A 21,699-nucleotide genomic window follows, 5' to 3' on the forward strand; every position below is an offset into this window, starting at 1 on the left:
TTCATGTCTATTTAGTCAATGGTACTATCTGGTCTTGGTTTTTTTTTTTCTTAAATCTTTGTGTCTGCCTCTCTAACTCAGATGTTGGCTCAGTGAGGACAGGACTTTTGTCTGCTTTGCTCCCCAGCACCTAGAGTAGCAGATACTCAGTAAATGCCTGTCGAGCACCTGTTGACTGACTGCATGACTGCCCAGGTGGCCGCTGCCCATGGCTGGCGTGGGGCTCCCTGGGTGGTTCAAACAGTAAAGATCTGCCTGCAACGCGGGAGACCTGGATTCTATCCCTGGGTTGGGAAGATTGCCTGGAGAAGGGCATGGCCACCCACTCCAGCATTCTTGCCTGGAGAATCCCATGGACAGAGGAACCTGGCAGGCTACCATCCATGGGGTCGCAGAGTCGGACATGACCGAGCGGCTTGCGCTGTTCACGGCCGGCCCGGCTGCTCCTGCATGGCCCCCGCGGGGCCGTCCCCGCCCGCTGACCACGCGTGTCTGTGCCCTAGATCACCCGGGCGGCCTGCAGAACCACTCTCGACTCCGGACACCGCCGCCTCCGCTCTCGCACGCCCACACCCCCAACCAGCACCACGCGGCCTCCATTAGCTCCCTGAACCGGGGCAACTTCACTCCGAGGAGCAACCCCAGCCCGGCGCCCACGGACCACTCGCTGTCTGGAGAGCCCCCCGCCGGCGGCGCGCAGGAGCAGACCCACGCCCAGGACAACTGGCTGCTCAACAGCAACATCCCACTGGAGACCAGGTGCGGGGCGCGGGGCGGACTGGGGCCCTGAGGACAGGGGACAGCCAGGCTGAGGTCCCGGGGCGCTGGGGCACTGGCGGGGCATGCTGTGTGCCCACCACCTGGCTTGTTCTGGGTAGCAGGGTCCTGAGGATCCACCTCTCTGGCTGCCAGAGAGAAGGGCCGTGGGATGGAGCGGAGAGCGCGCTGGGGCTTGGGGATCAAGCAGCTCTGAGGTTCAGGGTGGCCTGCTGCTCACTGAAGGTGTGAGCCTGGTCAAGCTGCCTCCCCCCGTGCCTCGCTTTACTACACCACAGGGCTGCTGCTGGGTGCAAAGCGCGGCTGTAACAGTAGGTTAGAGCAGCTGTGTCTAAGCAGGGCTGCCACGTGGCGGAGAGCAAGCTCCCAGGGTCTGATCTGGGCCCACACCGCCGCCATTCCCTTCCGTGGTTTGGTCCCCCTCTGCCTGGCGTGGCACTTGCATGGTGCCATGGGGACCACCTGGGGCCAGTAGGAGCAACAGTGGGCAGGTGGCTGCCCAGGACCACCTCTTCTCCCCTCTTCTCCTCCTCTCACTGGCCTAGCCCCTCTGCCCCCAAAGCCCTAACAAGCCCTGACATGGATGTATTCGAGTTTGTGTGATATAATAGTAATCCTCACAACTTGATGAAGTAGGTATTATTATTGTGATCCCAGCTGACAGGTTTGGAAGCTAAAACTCAGGCTAGGTGACTGACTAGTCCAGGTCCTGTCACAGTCCATGCACAGCTGAGATTTGAAACCAGGTGCCCCAGCTCCGGGGTATGGGGCCGTCTCCCTGCAGTACCACCACCTGCTGCTGGGCTGGACTCTGCCTCTTCTTTCTCCCAGCCTCCTCAGATGCTCCTTTCAGCTGAAGGATCTCGATCAGTCTCAGTTCCTAGCTGCCTTCCTTCCCTTTGCCATGTCAATATCTTCTCCAAGTGGAGATGATTCTTTTAAAATTATGAAAACCATATAAGGCCACTGGGGAAAACGCAGAAAGATATAAAGATGAAAATTAGACTCACCTGTCAGCCTGGCACTCTGAGATACGCTCTGTTGACTTTGGGGGACGTAGCCTTTCTCTACTTGCTCTGAACCAAGGACAAAGTGTCCCAGGCTGGATGTTTGGAACCTCTTACTCTTCTGCCCTATTTCTCAAAGTAGTGGGAAACAGAGATTTTAGCCTCTCAAATCCCTGTTCCTTATCTGGGAAGAGGACAAAAGTCAGGTCACATCTAAGGAAGTGAAGTTAGTCCACACATGGGAAGTGGACCCATCTGATTCTGCCTGGCACATGGCTGTGATACTCCCACGTTGAACTTGTGGGTCCAGTGAGAGAAAACCAGCATCCTTTTGTGTCATTTTACCCCTTGTACAGACATTTTTTCCTAAAGCACATTTCTCACAGGTATGGCCCAACCCCTTCCCCGGTCTCTTAATTAATATGTCTGTTGACAGTCTTTAAAATCATGTGTGACTTTTCCCTACGTGCCTCATTTGCTCTCTTCATGGACAGAGTCAGATAATTGTATGCCTTCCCAAGCAGAGTAGCTTAATTAGATCCCCAGTATTCCCCAAGTGCTTGTTGAATGACAGCACATGATCAAAGGAAGCCAGCAAGTAATCAATGGTTCTCATTCTCTGAACAGAGTGTGGCAGCCACTCCCTCTGCTTAGATGCTCGTGTTTCTCCCATAGCATCAAAGTAGGTGGTTCTCCAAGTTTCTCAAGGGATAGGAAGATAGAGGAGAGGACCAGCAACAGGGTTGGTCTCCTGATGGCTAGCTGGAGATGTGAGGGTGGTCCCAGCTCAACTCTTGCCTGGCCAGCGAGTGCCCACATGCCCATCCACCCTCTGTTCTCCCACTTCTGCTACTCAAACCACAGGAACCTTGTTTTCTCTCTTCTTAACAGTTTATCATTCAACTGATATTCTATAGAGCAGTTAGGAAACAGAAATAAGCAAGAAAAGAAAGCTACCCATATCTACCACCAGACAGTAATCATTATTAATATGTTGGCATATACTTGTGTTTATGTAACATTTTCTTGCTTATCTAAATCCATACACATATATAACATAAGCTTGTAAATTTAATATTCAGTGTATGTGTGTATAGATAATTGTACACATACGTGTATTTATCATATTTCACCAAAACCTTGGGCCTCACATGCCCCAGTGCCTTTGTACATACTCTTTGCACAACTCTCTGCCAGAGTCACCCTCCTCCTTCCTTCTTGGTCTAGCAAAGTCTTACTCGTCCTTGAAGACCCAGATGAAATGTTGGAGGAAGGCTTCGTCTATGACCACAGAGTTCTGTGCATCTAAAAATAGCCTGAAACTGGGAGAGGTGCCTAGTACAGTGGATAACACAATCAGAATTCTGGATCTTAGTACCAGCTGGTCAACAGCCCAAAACCAACAAGGTAAAGTTTAAGAGGGAGCCGTGTCAAGTCTGGGAGATAGGATCACAGGTAACTGACCAACTTTGTGAGGTGGGAAGGATGCAGGCTTTAGATCAGATGGGTGTAGACTCCTACCTTGGCTTCAGCGCTTCCTGGCTGGAAAGATTCCTCAACATCTTTGAACCTTGATGTCCCCATCTATAAACTGGGATAAGAAGTCACATCTCTTAGCTTGGGAGTTAACGTATGAGCACACAGCGCAGTGCCTGGCAATAAAAGACATGCCATAAAAGCTGTTTCCATTTTTCTCCCATGTGTATCTGCTCCCCTGTGAAGAAGAAGTCATTCAAAAATATGTATTAAGGTCCTGCTCACTAGAGAAGTTGAGAGGAAATTGTGGGTTCTCTCTCTTCTTTACTTCGAAGAAGTGAGTTTGACCCTGACATTTTGAGGGCACAAGTGATGGTCCACTCACTGTAGTGAGTTGTTCAAAGCACAGGTTTAAATATCAGATGCATCCTATGATCAGACCCCCACGGCGGTGGGGTGGACCTAGACCTTACAAGTCTTCGTCTCTAAAGGGGAGAAAGTATTAGTGAATTCCTGTTCTAATGATCTATTGCTGCATAACCAACTACCCCAACACTTAGTGGTTTAAAGACCACCAGTTGATTGTACTTCAGAGTGTGAGTTAAGAGTTCAGGAAGAGCTCGGGTGGGCTGGTCCTCCACGTCACATGGGGTAGACGGGAGGCAGTTGTGGTGTCTGGCTGTTGGTTGAGCTGGTCTGAAGGATCCAAGATGGCTTTACTCATGTGCCTGACACCCTGGGGAAGTCCACTGGGGAGCTGGGCTTAGGTTGGGGGCGCCCTCTCCTTCTCATGAGGTCTCAGGGGGTCTCCACATGGCAGCTCAAGGCTCCACTGTGCTGAGACACGCCGTTGATCCTCCTAATATTAGGCTTGGCCTGGAACTGGCATGGTGTCACTTCTGTCATATTCTGTCATTGGTCAGAGCAATCAGGGGCCAGCCAGCTTCAAGGGAAAGACAATAGACCCCATATCTCAAATCGAGAAGAGCTGAGAATTTTCATCCTCCTTGAATCTACCGTATTGCCTCATCAGGATGTTGGAACAGTTACAAAAATAATGTCTGCATATGTCTTAGCACACGTGCATGCTCGAGGGCGTATCATGTAGTTATTTGTTGTCCAGGAAATATTCAGCAGTGCCTACTGTGTGCCAGAGAACATACTCTAGCAGTAGGCTAGAGATCAGCACCGGAAATGTGTTTTCACTGCCTTGCCTCAGGATCCCCCAGCACACAAAACAGCCTTGCCGCCTGAAGGGGGCTTGATAAATATCAACAGACAAGCGAAATGGTGTGAATGAATGATGGAGCAAAGGAATGGATACGTACACTCATCTGAGGCCTGAGCGGGGAGACGTCCCAGGGGACCTGGTGCCAGGGGACTGCCTGGTGAAGAGCAGGAGGCCCCGGGGAGAGGCAGGGAGGAGCGGCGGGCCTGGGGAGCCCCAGAGGGCAGGGCCTGTGTGAGACGGCCGTCCTGAAGCGCTTCGCCAAGCCCCATCAGCAGGTGGGCCTCCCTCCCGAGGCCAGAGAGACAGCCACAGGCCCGTCCCTAACTGTCACACTGAGTCTTGGTTGAGGGTCGAAAATAAGTAGCTGAGCAAATGCCCTAACGGCTGGCAGAATGACCGGAAGGGGTTTCTCTTGCATGCTGGCAGGAGAAAAGAGGCTAGCCGAAGGACAGAAAAGAGGAAGGACTTGATTAACCTGCTCCTTTCCCTGCCCCTCCCCGCTATGCCCCTGGCACTCCCCCAGGGTGACCAAGGTCCCCAGGGAGGAAGGAGATGGGGTCTAGCTGGGCTGCGATGTTGCTTTAAGCCCCGCAGGTGCGTCTGTGGTCCATTCTGGTGGGAACCACGTGTTGAGGGCCCCCTAAAACCTGATCTTCTTTCACAGTCTGCGGCATCGAACACATAACCGATTTCACAGGGCCTGCCTGATGAACGGGTTCCTGTCGGATGAAGGGGAAGCCAGAGCAGAAGGCAGCCAGACCTCAGCTCTAGCTCATCTGATTGCAGGCCTGATCTGGGAGCCTGGGGCCCACTCCACTGGGGCAACAGCCCTGCCCACCCTCAGGGATGGGAGGCCATCCCCTGGTCTGCAGCCCACCCCTGATGCACTTCCCAGAAGGGTGCACAGTGTCTCCTGGTGCTCCAGGCCAGCCTCTGAGCATTGCGGGGAGTTGCCAGGACCCCACTGACTCTGTCATTTGCTGCTTCGGTCACGGACATGACACAGCCACTCCCACTCAGGAAGCACAAGGTCTAGGGAGGGAGGCAGACCCATAAATGAAGGAACGTAGGCAGGGCTGTCTGCATAATGCTCTGACCAGGGAAGCCTCCCAGCAGAGAGGAAGGTGTGACCTCCCCCTCCCCTGCTTAGAAGCACCAAATAATAACCATAACAAACACTCAGAGAGCCCACACTGAGTGCGCTAATGAGCTTCCAACCAGGGAAACTCATTAGAGACGCAGTGCCCAGGGTTTTATTGAGGGCTGGTCACATGGACACCTTGCCTCCTGCCTGGCATGTATCCAAAATCCAGATTCCCAGGAAGAAGGCAGGTGTTCAGCTTAAACCCTGTTGTTTGTGCAAATAGCCGAGGCTCAGTGAGTCATCCCTCTTATCAGTTGATGGTGGGAACCCGCCTGAACCCTAAGTTCCCAGACACCAGACAAGCAGACACACCAACATTATAAGCATGCCTTTCAAAGGATACCCGTCAGGACTGCTATCTTAGCTCTTCTGCACTGATAGTTGGTCTTCTTATCCTCCTCACTGGAGAAGAGAAGAATCTGAAGAACAGAAAACTAAAGAAACTTATCTAAGGAGCCATAGCCAGTGAAGGGCAGGGCCACAATCCATACCCAGGCCAGCCTACTCGGAGTTTCCGCCCCAAACACTGTCCAGCACTGCCTTTCTGATTATTAAAGGTAGCGTCCTGGGGCACATATGAGTGCAATTTCAGGGGAGAAAGGAATTCTGAGACGAGAGTTGTGCAAAGGCCAGGAGAGAACTTGGATTTTAGGGGAGAGGGCTAAGAGTTGGCTGAAGTGGGAGCTGCAGGGCTTCCCTGTGAGATGACAGTAAATAGGGGTCAGTGACCCTTGAGTTCCATGAACAGGAGGACGCACTTTACCCTGCGGGCCCGGGGGCTGGCATAGTAGATGTGAGGGTGAGTAGCTGTCAACATCTTTCAAATCGAGAGGGCCATCATGGGAATGGCATGGAAGACCTGGTTCATTTTTCTTTGTTCATCCTTCTGCTCAAATGCCAGCTCCGTAAATAACTTTAAGTGGTTTTGGCTGAGTCTCTTGCACCCCAAGCACCTTGTGGGTCTCAGCTGCAGGGTTTGGGGTGTGATCCCTGCCTGTCCTGCTCTATTGGCAGCTGTCCCAGGGCCCTGTGGGTGGAAACCTGGTCTAGGACAGTGGGCTTGTGGGGAGAAGATGGGCTGTTGAAAAGGGTCGTCCCAGAAGAACCACTGGCCACTGCAGCTCCCCAGCCACTTCCTCTCCCAAAGCCCAGTTTTCTGCGTTTGGGAGGCAAGCTCAGCTGGCCCTGGGTCAAAGAGACGGAACCCCGCTTCAAGCAGCTCAGGGACCGGTCCAGGGCCTCCCCTCAGGCTTCGAAGGGAGCCAGTCCTCTCTCCCCTCTAAGAGGAGCTCTGAGAACAACCGAGCATTACCGTGCAGTGCCCCCTCCAAGCCCTTGGCTGCCCTTTCCTGATAGGCAGCTTGATAGCTTGATGAGGTCAGAGAGATCTGGATTTGAGTCCCATCTCTAGCTTTTCATTGCTGTGTGATTTTGAACAGAATCTTAACCTCTCTGGGCCTCAGCTTCCATATCTGTAAAATGAGTTAATAACACCCAGCAATGAGAGGGTCAGGTGAATCTGGCGCCTGAGCTCCCAGCAGCGGTGAGCTGGAGACCCTGCAGGACTGTGACCCAGGGAGGACTCAGCAGCTCAGGGTCCCCATCAGGAAATCCTCATCATGTTTATGTTTCAGAAGAACCAGACACCCAGATATTGGGGGCAGAGGTAGACAGGAAGTGTACTGGAGACCCTTGACCTGGGCATTGGGACACTGGGGTTTTCATTCCAGCTCTGCCACTGACTTGCTATGTGGGTGGGAGTAGGACACGTGTCTGTCTGGGGCTTGGTTTTCTCAGAGTCAGATGAGACCTAATAATTTGACCCAGAACTCAGTTTCGAAAGTACAGAATAAGGCTTGTTATTTTAAGGCAAAGGCTTCCCAAGTGAAACAATGGTAAAGAAACTGCCTACCAATGCAGATGATGCAAGAGATGTGGGTTCGATCCCTGGGTCAGGAAGATCCCCTGGAGGAGGGCATGGCAACCCACTCCAGTATTCTTGCCTGGAGAATCTCATGGACAGAGGAAGCTGGTGGGCTACAGTCCATGGGGTCACAGAGTCAGACATGACTGAGCGCATACACAGAGCACAGTTCAAGGCAAAAGCAGCATCTGAATGGGCAGCATTTCAGCGAGAACTCATGCACCCCCAAGCCCCCGAGTGATCAAAATGACTGACATCCGAGTTAGTGTGGATGCGGACGCGCTCTCAGGAAATGACAGGCACTCTATCACTGTAGAAACTCTTTTCTGTTGTGTTGCCTTTGCCCTTGTTTGAATAGATCTGGACTTCAGGAGATAGTTGCCCAGTCTCTCTCTCTAAAAGTTTCCTTTCAAATTACAAAATTAAAATCGCTCTTATTCCAGATATTGGAAAATCCCCCTTATTCCAGACATTGGAAAATCCCCACTGTTAACGTTTTGATCTTTATCTTTTGTCCTTTTCCCCTGAATATATTTACTTGCTACTGATACATCTTAAAAGATTAGATTTGACCATCTGAGAGCACAGTCCTCACCTAGTGGAAAAGGCCAGACCCCTGCATGTCCTGGTGAGCCTGCCACGTGGCCACTCTCAGGCCCCAGGAAGGCAGGAAGAGCTCAGCTCTAGGGTCCCGGGGCAGGGCAGTGAGGACCTGCCCAGGCTGGGCGGTATAGACTATGAAAAGACTGCAGATGTCCTCCTGAAATACAGGGAATAGAGGAAATAATAATCAAGCACCCCCTGTGCTACTCTCAATTAGACACCAACTACATGCTCACGATAAGCCAGACACACTCCCCTTGGTATACCCCATCACCTGCAGTAGTCAGCAAATATTATTTGCATTCTTACTACCATCTGTCAGGCACTTGCAGACCCGCGCTGAGAGAAGCAGACCTTCCTGACCCCAGGGCCTGTGTGCTTCCCGCCGGGTCACAAGACCCCCCGTCAGAAGGCCCCCCTGTCTGGGGGTAATAAGGGGCCACTCTGAGGGACTTCCGCTCCCCTGTGGGAACTCTGGGCTCTGTGGGATGCCCCAGAGGTGGCTTCCAGAACTGGCTGCCACCCAGACCACTAGGTACCCCCACCACGGTGGTACTCAGAGACTCGGCTGCAAAACAGTGCTGTCTGCGCCCCCACAGTCCCTGGGAAGGCCAGTGGAATGGTGCTCTGAGACAGTACTGACAGCCCCTCCTTTTTCGAGTCTGTGGGGCTGGCAGGGGCAAAGGCACAGGCTGGGCAGGTTATGGGCAGGGAGGGCCTGAGCGGGCCTGAGCTCCAATGGCAGACAAACTCAGGCTTCAGTCCGGCTCTGCCACTTGCTTATTATATACGATAGAACCTTGGGACTTCTCCAGGCCGTGCCATGCATGCCAACCTACAAAACAAGGATGCAGTGGAGACTTTACAGAGTTGTTGGGGGAGAAAGATTTATACTGGATAATAGTTGCACAGCTCTAGACAGTAAGAAGTATACAGTGGATCTAGGGTGTGTGCATGCTAAGTCCCTCAGTCGTGTCTGACTCTTTGCAACCCTGTGGACTGTAGCCCGCCAGGCTCCTCTGTCCATGGGATTCTCCAGGCAAGAATACTAGAGTGGGTTGCTGTGCCCTCCTCCAGGGGATCTCACCAACCAAGGATCGAACCCACGTCTCTTATGCCTCCTGCTCTGGCAGGCGGATTCTTTACCGCTAGCACCACCTGGGAAGCCCAGATATAGGTAAGGTAGCCACTGTTATAGCTAGCCTCAGTACTTCTGTAACCTTTCCCTAAACTTTGAAAATTCTTCCAACATCCCTTAGCTGTTCCTATAGCAACCTGTGAGTTTAGTATGATTAGCCCCGTTTTACAGATATAGTAGTGTAGGATTAGAAGAGGTTAAAGTGTCTACACAAAGTCACACCACAAGAAAGCGGCAGAAAGGGGGCTTGAATTTAGTTTTCCAGTTCTCAAAACCTGGTCAAAGTCAGAAGGATAGTCTCTGGCAGGGCTGGCCCCAAAAGGTGACTTTCTGCAATCGGTCCTTCCCTGAGGCACAGAGAGCAGGTGGTATCCACCACTGACGGTTTCAAAACAATTCAAGTGAGGTGGCAGCAACCCTGAAATTCTGGAAAATGAGACCCCGTGCGTTTGTGTGTGAGTGACGTCACTTAGCAGGTGCGGTTGAGACCACAGTGGCGAGTGTGTCTGCCTTCTTTTTGGGTCCCAGAAGGCCGCAGCGCCCTCAGTGCATGTGGGGGATAAAGGAGCCCCCCGTCTCTGTGGAGCTCTGTCCCTGCCAATCAGTCATCACCCAGGCCCCCGCACTGCCAAAGGACCCTGACCCTCCAGTATCACATCACAACCTGGGGGGCTCGTGAGAAAAGCAGATCCCCAGGCTCCCCGCTAACACCCAGTGATTCCGAACCTCTGAAACTGGGCCTCAGCAAAGCACAACTCTCCCGAGGATTCTGATGCTTACAAGTTTGAGAACCACTGCTTTAGTAGTAGCAAAGGGCCCAAAATGCTTGTCTGTCTTTTTCCTTTGGATGAGCGAAGTGAGTATCTCTGGCTGTTGTTAAAGCAGATGTAGGCAGGATCAAGTAGAGGAGAAAGCACAGGCTTTGGAGCCAGATACACCTGGGCTCACATCCCTGCTTTGAACCGTGCTAGCTGGTAGCCTGGGCTAGTCCTGGAACCTCCCTGTCTCCATTCCCTGCTCTGTACAATGGGGACGACACTGCCTTTCTTATACTGTGCCTCTCTTGAAGACCTGAGATAAATGAATATCACACGCCTAGCTCAGCACATGAGCCATCATCAGTCTTCGCCAGTCAGAGGTGTGATATGATGCACACAACTGGCAGACCTACAGGTTTGTATGGAGGGTGCTCCCTCCAGATGCTCTGGGCCAGGCAGACCCCAAGCACTGGGGGCTTGCCCACAGCCCCCTCGCCTGGAAACTGCGCCCCGCTGGTCTCACGCACAGCTGCACCAGTCAGCCACTCTCTGTGTTTCTCTACTGTCCCCTTCATCGATGCATGACTCATGGCTTCATTCATGTCTCCATGTGTGTGTAGAAACCTAGGCAAGCAGCCATTCCTAGGGACATTGCAGGACAACCTCATTGAGATGGACATTCTCAGCGCCTCCCGCCATGATGGGGCTTACAGTGACGGGTAGGTGACGTCCCCACGCTCCTCCCCTCTGCGTGTGCTCTCCCTGTGGCTCCCGCTCCCGCATGCTGACCCTGAGACCTTTCCCTGGGACCTCCTGGGGGAAGTGATGAGACCATGTTGCATGCCCATCCCCAAGCCCGTGTTCACCTTGCAAGAGTTTATCCTTGGAGTACCCTCTCCCCCAGCATATTAACAGTAGTCTTGTTAATATGGCGCTCCTGGCATCTCATCGGCTGCCTCTGACATCCGGAAGCCATCTCATGTAGCCGCCTCTGTGTAGCACAGGCCCTGTGTTGTATGTATGCTGGCCCTGGCGTTGTATTCTGTGGCCCGAGGCCTCTTGCACCCCAGCAGGGTACAAGGTGCCTCTCAATCTTACCTTCTGCCCTAAGACTTTGGGGGCATGCAGTACAACCAGTGCACCCCATTTCCCAGGCTGTGTCCCAGTCCTCCAATTGCCATGGTTAAAGACAGGCTGTGGAGGATTTCCTGGCACCGAGTTTGGCCACGACCATGTGCTTTGACTTTGCCATGCTGCCCTCAAGGCGATGGCCAGGCTGCAGGAGGCAGTTGCCCATCTGTCCTCTACCCCGGCTGTTACCAGGGGCTTGGAAGGCGGCAGACTGGCTTCTGGGCAGAGTTCTTTGAAGGCATTTGCTGCCATTCGCTGTGTAACAGCCACTAGGGGACTCTTGACCTTGGCAGAGTTTAGTGGTGCTCTCTTGGTTCCCACCCCTACCAGAGTGAACGGGAAACTGAAAGTCAGTCAGTTGTGTCCTATTCTTTGCGACCCTGTGGAGTATACAGTCATGGAATTCTCCAGGCCAGAATACTGGAGTGCGTAGCGTTCCCCTTCTCCAGGGGATCTTCCCAAACCAAGGATCAAAGACCCACATCTCCTGCATTGCAGTCAAATTCTTTACCAGCCACAAGGGAAGCCCAAGAATACTGGAGTGGGTAGCCTATTCCTTCTCCAGAGGCTCTTCCCCACCGACCCAGGAATCCAACCAGGGTCTCCTGCAATGCAGGCAGATTCTTTACCAACTGAGCTATCAGGGAAGCCCAACCCCCTCTTAAAAAAAAAAAAAAAAGTTGGTATTCCATTCCTCCACCATGGTACACAAGCAAAGGCTGTGTTGGAGGGAGAGGAAAAGCTGGCGGTTTCATAATCTCCGGGGGGAGGTGCGGGGGGTGGGGGGATGCAGAATAGGATTTTAGGCGTTTTCCAAGCTCCTGCAGTAATTTTAGAAGAAGACATCTAGTTCCTTCACCAAGAATCCCAGCCCCCGTGGCTTCCCAGGAAAAGGATCTCAGCACCCAGCCTTCTGTCCAGCTGGGGTGGGTTCCCCATGGGCAGGGCTGTCCCACCCGTGTTTTCGTGGAAACGTGTCTCCGTGTGCCCTGTTCTGTGGTCCGGCACAAGATTTTCCTTTTTCTCTGTCTCTCTGTCCCTCCGTCTCCTCCGTGGCGACTCTCTCTCTCTCTCTCTCTCTCCGTCTCTCTAGGCTCTTCTGCATGCTTCTTCTACCGCTGCCTCTGCCCTCAGGTCGGTGTGGGCTCCCGGGGAGCCGTCTAACCCTGCCGCCCCCCGGCTTCTCTCCATCCACAGGCACTTCCTCTTCAAGCCGGGAGGCACCTCCCCGCTCTTCTGCAGCACGGCGCCGGGCTACCCTCTGACGTCCAGCACGGTGTACTCGCCGCCGCCCCGGCCCCTGCCCCGCACCACCTTCTCCCGCCCGGCCTTCAACCTCAAGAAGCCCTCCAAGTACTGTAACTGGAAGTGCGCGGCCCTGAGCGCCATCGCCATCTCGGCCACGCTGGTCATCCTGCTGGCGTACTTTGTGGGTAAGTACCCCCCTGCCCCGGCGTCCCTGGGGGCCCCTTCGGCCCAGAGGGCAGTGACCGAGACAGCTGTGGGCCATCAGAGCTCGCAGGGTGAACCGCGCGGGCCGGGCGCCCTGGGCCGGCGGGTAACGACCCCCCGCTGCAGCCCAAGACTGTCAAGGGGGACTCCGGGCCCGGCCCCTCCTCCTGCACGTGCACCAGGACGGCGGCGTGCGTGTACGCCCCGGACGTACGTCCCGTCGGCCCCCGCGTGTGACGGAAGCCTGGCGTCAGGCTCCAGCGCTCAGGACTGGCTTTTGAGGTGGTCGTCTGTGACATGAGTGTCACGGGTGGCAGGCTCTAGAAACGAAGAGGCAGGTGAGAGGCTCGAGAGCAGGCTGGCCTCTCCTGTGGGTGCCGCGCCGCTGCAGCGAGGAGCAGGGAGGAGGCCGCGCGCGGGCCTTGGGGCTGGACGGAAGCTGCCCCAGAGCGGGCTGTGCTGGCCTCAAGCCAGGAAAGCGGGTCCGAAGGTGAGGGTCTGGCCAGGCCTTGTGGGGGAGCTGAGGTCCAGTGGGAGACCATGGTTGGGAAGGGCCCCCGTGAGCGGTTGGCGCTGGCTGAGGGGGCACACAGGCTGGGGGGCAGCACAGACCAGCCTGCTTAGCTGATCCCAGGGCTCCCACCGTGTAACACACTCCTCTGGGCCCACCTCCGTGCCTGCGACGCCCCGCACCGCGCTCTTCTGATGTGTTTGCAGTACAGTCGGGTATCCTGCTTCCGACCCCTGTCTTTGGTCTGCTCACAGGAAGGATGTTACTCTGGAGAGATGCGTAGAGTCCGCTGCCCCTCTGTAAATCAGCCTGTTGGTAACGGCATCCACCAGGGTTGGCTTGACCCTCTGTCCTTCCCAACCTTCAAATTCTATAATTCTAAGATGTATGGTAGGTTAGGCCAGCTTGAGAAGGCCTGGAATCCATGCTCAGGCATTCTGAGATCCTTCTATTAGCAAAGGAAACCTTTCTGTATAAACCCAATAAATAGAAATGCAACTCACTGGCAGAAGTCCAAATAAGACAGAGTGCTGCCCACTGTGGAAAAGGACTCTGTGACAAGCAAAGTCATCTTGGACGGGAGAGGCCTGTCTGGAGAGGTAGTAAGCACTGTCACAAGGAATGATGCATAGAGCACGGCTCCCACTTGTTTGGGACACGGAGAAGAGACTCAGGCCTGAATGGGGGTCTGGGTGATGTAAGCTGTAAAGTCACTTCCCTCTCAAGATCTTTAAGTTTAAGTAAAAACAAGTAATCAAGAAGATGATAACCCTGCGAACAAAGACTCCTTAAACATCTGGAGCTGCAGTAAGCCTTATCTGGCATGCCGGGTCTCTTCTCCGCTTGTGAAAATTGGGTTGGAGAATTTCATGGCATCGAGATCAGGTTGGCATGTGTGTTTATCTGCTCTTCTGTCTGATTGGTTAGCTGTGACCGCCTTGAAAAGCTGTGCTGAGAAGGCTCCCAAGGCTTCATTCAGACACGATGGAAGAGTCTGTGAGTGATTGCTGATGTCTGTTGTGGTCACAGGAGTGGAGAATATTGATGACAAACCAAGTATTTGCCACCCCTGCTCTGGGTCGTTGGGTAAAAAGAAACAGCCAAACTAGGAGCAGTCAGCTCCCAGTCAGGTTCTGCAAGAGGTTCAGGATTGATATAGATTGGGTTACTGGGGAGGGTTGTGGGGTTCTGAGCGTGGCCACCTGCCATAGCAGTTTATCAGTGGCGTCACCAGTACTGTAACCCCACTGACCACTAGCACAGCCCTTGCTTTCTACTGACATTATTATATTTCATAGATGAGTTGCCTTTTTTTTTTTTTTGGCTGATCCCAAACTCCTAATTTACCCCCCTCCCCACCTTTCTCCTTTGGGAACCATAATTGTTTTTTATTTATTTATTTTTAATTGAAGGATAATTGCTTTACAATATTGTGTCGGTTTCTGTCATACATCAACATGCATCAGCCATAACTATACTTACGTCCCGTCTACCTTGAACCTCCCTCCCACCTCACACCCCATCCCACCCCTGTAGGTTGTCACAGAGCCTCAATTTGAGTTCCTTGAGTCATTCAGCAAGTTCCCACTGGTTGGCTATCTGTTTTACATATGGCAGTATACATGTTTCCATGCTACTCTTTCCATTTGTCCCACCCTCTTCTCTACGCCGGGTCCACAAGTCTGTTCTCTATGTCCACATCTCCAGTACCGCCCTGCAAATAGGTTACAGATGAGTAGACTTTTGAACAAGCAGCATCACTATTCATCAAGAGACAGCAACTTGTTTTGTGTTAAAGTCTTAAGGTTTATACTATACACTGGGTAACTTAGTTCAGAAAGTGTAAGTCTTTATATGATTAAATAACCTCTCTTTCTGCCATCCATCCCATGGGCTTCTTCCTCTCTTATTTAGTAAGAATACATCATCAGCTATCTAAAAGTAGGGGCCACTGTGGGAGCTAGTGAGCTTCCTGTCTAGGAAGAGTGCAAATAGTGCTTAATGACCATGTAAGCAAGACAAAGATTCAATCATTGAATAGGGCTTGTCACTGGAGGACCTTTCATTTTCCTTCCCACATTGATAATGTCAAACTCCAAAAATAGTCACAACCTAGAACCTGAGAGTTATGTTTTATTTGGTTAGAATTTTTAGGATGTCAAGCCTGGAAGACAGAGTCTCGATAACCCTGACATAATTGCTCCGAGGAGGTAGGCGGGAATCAGGTTATATAGAAGTTTGCAGCAAGGGACAGGTAGTCTGAATATCAAAAGATTGTTGTTAATTAAGGAAAACCAGGTATCTCAAGGAATTTGGCACTTTTCTATGTATGGGAGGATGAAAAAGGCTGGGCTCACAGAAATTCTTCTCACATGCATCACAGCTATCTGAGATAGGCATCCTGCTTCTTGATTTTTCACATCCTTAGTTCTTTGTTCATCGTAGGGAGGAGCAGCAGCTGCTGGATCATAAGCATCGTTCTCCCTCTTGGGTGCCCTCAGGGCTCAGAAATTCACGCTTGGGGGCCTGAAATGGCTGATGGCTGCGACATCCTTGTTTACTGATATGACAGGAAATACTCCGTTTCACAGTAGTCTTAGAATCTACAATTTTGTGAATATTCTTTTTTCATTCAGCAAACCAAACGAGGTGCCTACTTTGAATCAGGCACTGTGCTGTGCTAGCGCCAAGAATGTGTCCCCTACTCTTGAGGTGCTGGTAGCTTAGAAGCAGCAGTTGATCCAACATGACCCCATAGCTTTGTTAGCTCTGACGTGGGGGGCAGCTGCAGGAATATCCAGTCCCCTCCAGAAGGGACCCGAGGAGGTTTCCTGGCAAAGGTGCTGTTTTAGCTGAGTCTTCAGGTCACAGCCAGAAGTAGACATGAAGGAAAGGAATTTCAGACCAAGTGATGTTTCCAAGTCTTTAAAGAAGGCGATCTAGTGGCAAAGACATTTTCCATTTGAAGGCTTTGCAGGGCATGGGGGCCGCGATTGGAGCTTATGCGGGAGAGGTCAGATTCTGAAGATCACCATGGAGGCCAAGTTCAAGACCTTACTGGATGGGCGACAGGGAACCCCTGAAGGGCTTGAAGCAGTGGCAGGACACGTTTGTCTTAGAAAGTTCAGGGCAGAGGGAGGAAGAATGGGTCCTACTGCGTGAACAAGTCAGGAGAAGATGAGGGTTTCAACTCAGAGGGTGACAGTGTTAGGGAAGGGAGGGGGGTGGTCAAGGTCGATTTGGGAGAATTTGGGTCTCAAGTCCACTGAGAAGGTGTCCCTGCCAAGAATAAATACATCCTCCTGCCAAAGCCTGAGGTATATAGACAACTTAAAACAGCAGTTTAGGTTCCATATCCAAGAGCCAGATCAGAGAGGCAAGCCTGGGGCTTCCCTCCGTTAACCTGGAAACTCAGCGAGGAGACTTGGGGGCAGAGCTTGCAGCAGCCTGAGAGTCTGGACTCCATTCCCAGCTCAGCCACGAAGCAGCTGCTTCTCCTTGGGCAACTTACTTCTCCCCCTGAGTCCTGATTTCTCCCTCACAGTCCACTACCTCAGAAGGATGCTTCCGAGTCTGGAGGAAGAGTAAGCTAAGGCTGCGAGTGCATTGCGGGTATCAGCCAGGTCCCACGAGTCCTCAAGGGCTGGGTTGGCAGCCTTGTGCTTGCTCTCCAGCTGCTTGGCTCTCCAAGGGCCAAGGGTGAGCTCTTGTTGGCTTCGCCATCATCTCAGGCTGTGATGACTAACTTATAAGGATCTATCAATTATTCAAAATCAAATTAATTGTCTCTGCTGCACACAAATATCCTTCACAAAGACTTTTGCCAGCAGACCAACTGATCTCATCAACAGGCAAGAAGCGCAGATCTTTAATTAGATTTTTGATGAAAAATTGTGTTTAATTTCAAGTATAATCAATTATTAATTACTGTAATGAGCGAGTCTGACTGGGTTTACTAATTAACTCATTTAAAAATTATGAATAACCTTTTCATTTGTAATTATTTTTTACATCCTATCAAGTTCCAGAGAAGAATTGCATCACCTCACCAGCAGAGAGGGAGTTGAAAACAGAGGGCGGGAAAGAGTTGTTCTTTCTCCAGGGTCTGCTCAGGGCTGCCATGTCTGGATGGGGCTCAAGATCCACTTGACTTTCAGTTTCTTAGTTGGAAAGTTTATTGAGAACGAAGCAACTGGTGACCTTTCATTTGTAGACACATTGGCCGCTGTTTGATAGGAAGCTGGAGAAGCTGGAGCCGGCACTGATTACCCATAAAGGCTGCAGGACCCAGGGCCTCGCCTTCGGGCTGTCTTCTCATCCCCTGGGATGTTACTGTCCGCTCTGCCCTGGGCTGGGAACCTAGGGAGGACCCTCACTGAGCCTGGGGGATCTCTTAAGGATCACACAAAGACGTGTGATTTTTGCCTCCGAAGGACGCCCTTTTCAGAGAGGCCACCACTGGGGTGGGTGCCCTGCCTTAGTCACCCACTGCCTCTGTGGTTTTCAGGTTGGTTCAGTCTCCATTTGAATACCCTGCCTTTTCTTTCCGAAAGAAAAGAAATCTGTTTGCAGAACAAAATGGGGAAAGATGGGTGTGAGAAGGTTTGTTGTAAGTCAGACCATGAAACTTGTGCCATCGTGGCAATAATGCTTTATTTGATAGCATTTAATCGTTTTAAAAACATTTTCACCCCAAGAAGCAGTGTGGTTTAGAGTAGTAGAAATAACAGGGGTCACTTTTTGTGACTAATGATCAGGGCAGTTAGCCTCGATCACACCCTGTCCACATGGCCCTGACTCTTCTAAGCACTTTGCTTGTGTGTTCTCATTAAAATCTCCCAGCGGCCTGTGGGTTATTATCCCCAAATTACAGATGAGGACATGGAAACCCTGTGAACTTAAGTAGCTCATCCACTGTTACCCAGTCAATGGCTAGACTGTGCACTCAGCCTCTTGAGCTGATGCTTTTGATCTGTTTCTTTCTCTCTTTTGAGCTCACAGTCTTAAACTTTATGCTGTAACTTTCCCATCTTAGTAGTGTAGTGTTAGTCACTCAGTCGTGTCCGACTCTTTGCAGTGCTGTGGACAGAGTTCAACAGGTTCCTCTGTCCATAGAATTCTCCAAGCAAGAATACTGGAGTGGGTTGCCATTCCCTCCTCCAGGGGATCTTCCAATCCAGAGATCACACAGGTCTCCTGCACTGCAGGTGGATTCTTTACCACCAGAGCCCCCAGAGAAGCCCATCTTAGTATCTGATATTCTAAATTTTTGCTATGTACCTAGCATTGGTACCTAGCATTGGTCCACGCCATTACTAAACAGTTATCATCTCTCTGAACACTCATAATAGTTCTGTCTTCTGGAAGAGGAAACTAAAGCTGAGAAGTTGTCGCTTTGCCAGGGTCACACAACTGGTAGATGACATAGGGTTTCAAAGGCCGTATTCTCAGGCGCTACCCTGTAGCTCAGATGATGGAGGATCAGAAAACCCCGTGCAGACCCTCACTCCGTACCTTGCTGGCTGTGTAAACTTGACCAGGTGGCTTAACCTCTCTGAACTTCAGTTTCCACTTTCCCTACGGCTGATGTGGCTGGAATGGTTAGGCCCTTTTTACAGGAGGGGAAACTGAGGGTAGCATTGTGGTTGAGAGCCTGAGTTCTAAAATAAGGCTGTGCTGTGCTGTGATTAGTTGCTCAGCTGTGACCGACTCTTTGCGACCCCGTGAACTGTAGCCTGTGGAGCTCTTCTGTCCATGGAGTTTCTCCAGGCAAGAATACTGGAGTGGGTTGCCATGCCCTCCTCCATGGCTGCCTGCTTTCAAGTCTCAGTTCAGCTGCCTAATGTGCTTTGAGACCTCAGGCAAATTAATTTAACTTCTCTTAGCCTCAGTTTTGGAGAAGTCAATGGCAACCCACTCCAGTACTCTTGCCTGGAAAATCCCATGGACAGAGGAGCCTGGTAGGCTGCAGTCCATGGAGTCGCTAAGAGTTGGACACGACTGAGCGACTTCACTTTCACTTTTCACTTTCATGCACTGGAGAAGGAAATGGCAACCCACTCCAGTGTTCTTGCCTGGAGAATCCCAGGGACGGGGGAGCCTGGTGGGCTGCCATCTCTGGGGTCTCACTGAGTCGGACATTAATGAAGTGACTTAGCAGCAGCAGCCTCAGTTTACCCATCTATAAAATGGGGATAATCATAGTGGCCACTTCACGGGGTTTTGTGATGTTCCAGTAAGATAATTTGCATAAAGCAGCTGTCCCACTGCCTGGCACAGAGTGGGCTCTCAATAAATGTTAGATACTGTTATGATTATTAATAGGTTCATTAGTACTGTTAGCATCCCATGGAAAAGAGAAGTCTTGAGAGAGAACTTGGGCCAGCATCATCTCACGGCAGCGCCTGAAGGCTCCCCAGCCTGTGTTAGTCACAAGGGCAGCTGACAGAACAACCAAGGGGACCTGTCAGAAAGCATTTGTAGGGATGTCTCTCTGTTCCAGGGAAGCAGCCACAAGAATCATTACCCTAAAGCACCTTGCGTCATTTCTTTAACTAGGACAGAAGTTGATTTTTGCTTCCCTGCCAGTCACCTCTATCCAGATAAAACCAAGGGCTCCCCTCGAGTTCTGAATCTCTGCATAAAAAGTAGACACTGAGGACTGCAAAAGAACGTGGAGTCATATCTTGAGCACTCTTCAAGCACCTGTCTAGCCAGATCAGCCTTTAAATCAGGAGATTTTTAAAAAGGCTTGTTAATAATACAAAAACCAGGAAGAGCGTTACGTTCAAATGGAGACCCAGAGATTACTCTGGGATTCTGGTTTATTTTGTTGTCAGGCCCAGGTCCCTCCAGAGGGTGGGGCCTCATTTGGGTGATTTCTCTAAAGGGAGCAGGTGTTCTGATCTGACTTCCCAGGTGGCTTAGCAGTGAAGAACCTGCCTGCCAATGCAAGAGATGTGGATTCAATCCCTGGGTCGGAAAGATTCACTGGAGGAGGGAATGGCAACCCGTTCCAGTATTCTCGCTGGGGAAATCCCATGCACAGAGGAGCCTGGCTGGCTAGAGTTCATGGGATCTCAAAGAGTTACATACAACTGAGCAGCTAAACAACAGTGTTCTGATTGGAAGAGAAGATGGGATTCTGTGGAAATAGCTCTGCTACTCTCCAGCTGTGTGACTCTTCTGAACTTTGGTTTCCTTCTCTGCCACTGGGAAGAATAGTAGTTCTTTCCTCTGGAGGCTGTTAAGCAGGTTAAATGAGGCATGTGACAAAGGAGGATTCTCTTGCTGGTGGCCTCGGGAGACTGCTGCTACCTGTCCCTGGACCTCAGTTATCTCAGTCGAGGATGGGGTGGGGGTAACTGATCCTTGTAGGTCCTTTCCAGTCTGCAAATTGGTGCTCACAGGAAATTGAGCCAAAGCTCTGAGGCTGCAGTCCCAAGTGTGGGCTGCAGCAGCCTCTGGGTAACTGCAGAACATTCCAACATGCTCCAAAACCATGAGGGACTCTGTTAAAATTAGGTTCCATTTTTCACCTCCACCAGCAGCTGACTTGAATTGGAAAAAAAAATATCAGAATCCTTGTTCAAAGTGGTGATAGTTTAATTTATAAGTGAGACTGTTGTAGCGCTTAATTGCCACTTTTCAAAAGGCAGCTTCTGGAGAGCATTGCTGGTTGGGATATTATTGCAGTTCGTGGTCTGCAAGAGCTTGAGTCATCCAGCTCTTCAAGTCATCTGGGCAGTACTGATCGAGGTGGACTCGGGCACTCAGTGTGACTTGCACAGACTTGGGCAGCCTCCCTCATGCAGGCGTGGGCAAGGCACAGCTGTGCTCCATGACTTCCTCATGGCAGCAGCACAAGGAGGAGGAGTCTTAGATTTCCCTTCCTGTTTGGTAGCGTGGTCTCCCATCCTCATGTCTTATTCTCTGCTGCAGTTGTTCAGTCACTCAGTCGTGTCTGACTCTTTGTGACCCCATGGACTGCAGCACTCCAGGCTTCCCTGTCCTTCACTGTCTCCTGGAGTTTGCTCAAACTCATGTTCGTTGAGTTGATGATGCCATCCAACCATCTCATCCTATGTTTCCCCCTTCTCCTCCTGCCCTCAATCTTTCCTCAAATCAGGGTCTTTTCCAATGAGTCAGCTCTTTGCATCAGGTGGCCAAAGTGTTGGAGCTTCAGCTTCAGCATCAGTCTTTCAAGTCAATCTTCAGGGTTGATTTCCTTTAGGATGGACTGGTTTGACCTCCTTGCTGTCTATGGGACTCTCAAGAGCCTTCTCCAACACCACAGTTTGAAAGCATCAGTTCCTCAGTGCTAAGCTTGCTTTGTAGTCCAACTTTCACGTCTATACATGACTACTATAAAAACCATAGGTTTGACTATAAGGACCTTTGTTGGCAAAGTGATGTTTCTGCTTTTTAATACAGTATCTAGGCTGTCTTGGCTGCAGACTCTGTCCCAACACAGTGCTTGGCACAGAGTAGGTGTGCTCAGTGAGATATGACTGAACCAAAGACTTGCAAGATGGTAAAATCTGCCAA

The 21,699-nt window shown here is 51.3% G+C and overlaps 1 protein-coding gene across 1 annotated transcript in view; it reads left to right on the forward strand.

The window, feature by feature from the left end:
- The first annotated feature begins 403 nt into the window (after positions 1-403).
- TENM4 (teneurin transmembrane protein 4) overlaps positions 404-21,699 on the forward strand; it is a 257,467-nt gene continuing 236,171 nt past the window's right edge. The window contains exons 1-3 of the mRNA XM_065936475.1: positions 404-759; positions 10,679-10,777; positions 12,387-12,622. Coding sequence (XP_065792547.1) covers positions 404-759; positions 10,679-10,777; positions 12,387-12,622 — 691 coding nt within the window. The remainder of the gene's footprint in view (positions 760-10,678; positions 10,778-12,386; positions 12,623-21,699) is intronic.

This window comes from Muntiacus reevesi, chromosome 5 (assembly GCF_963930625.1).
Source record: "Muntiacus reevesi chromosome 5, mMunRee1.1, whole genome shotgun sequence".
Taxonomy (NCBI): Eukaryota; Metazoa; Chordata; class Mammalia; order Artiodactyla; family Cervidae; genus Muntiacus; species Muntiacus reevesi.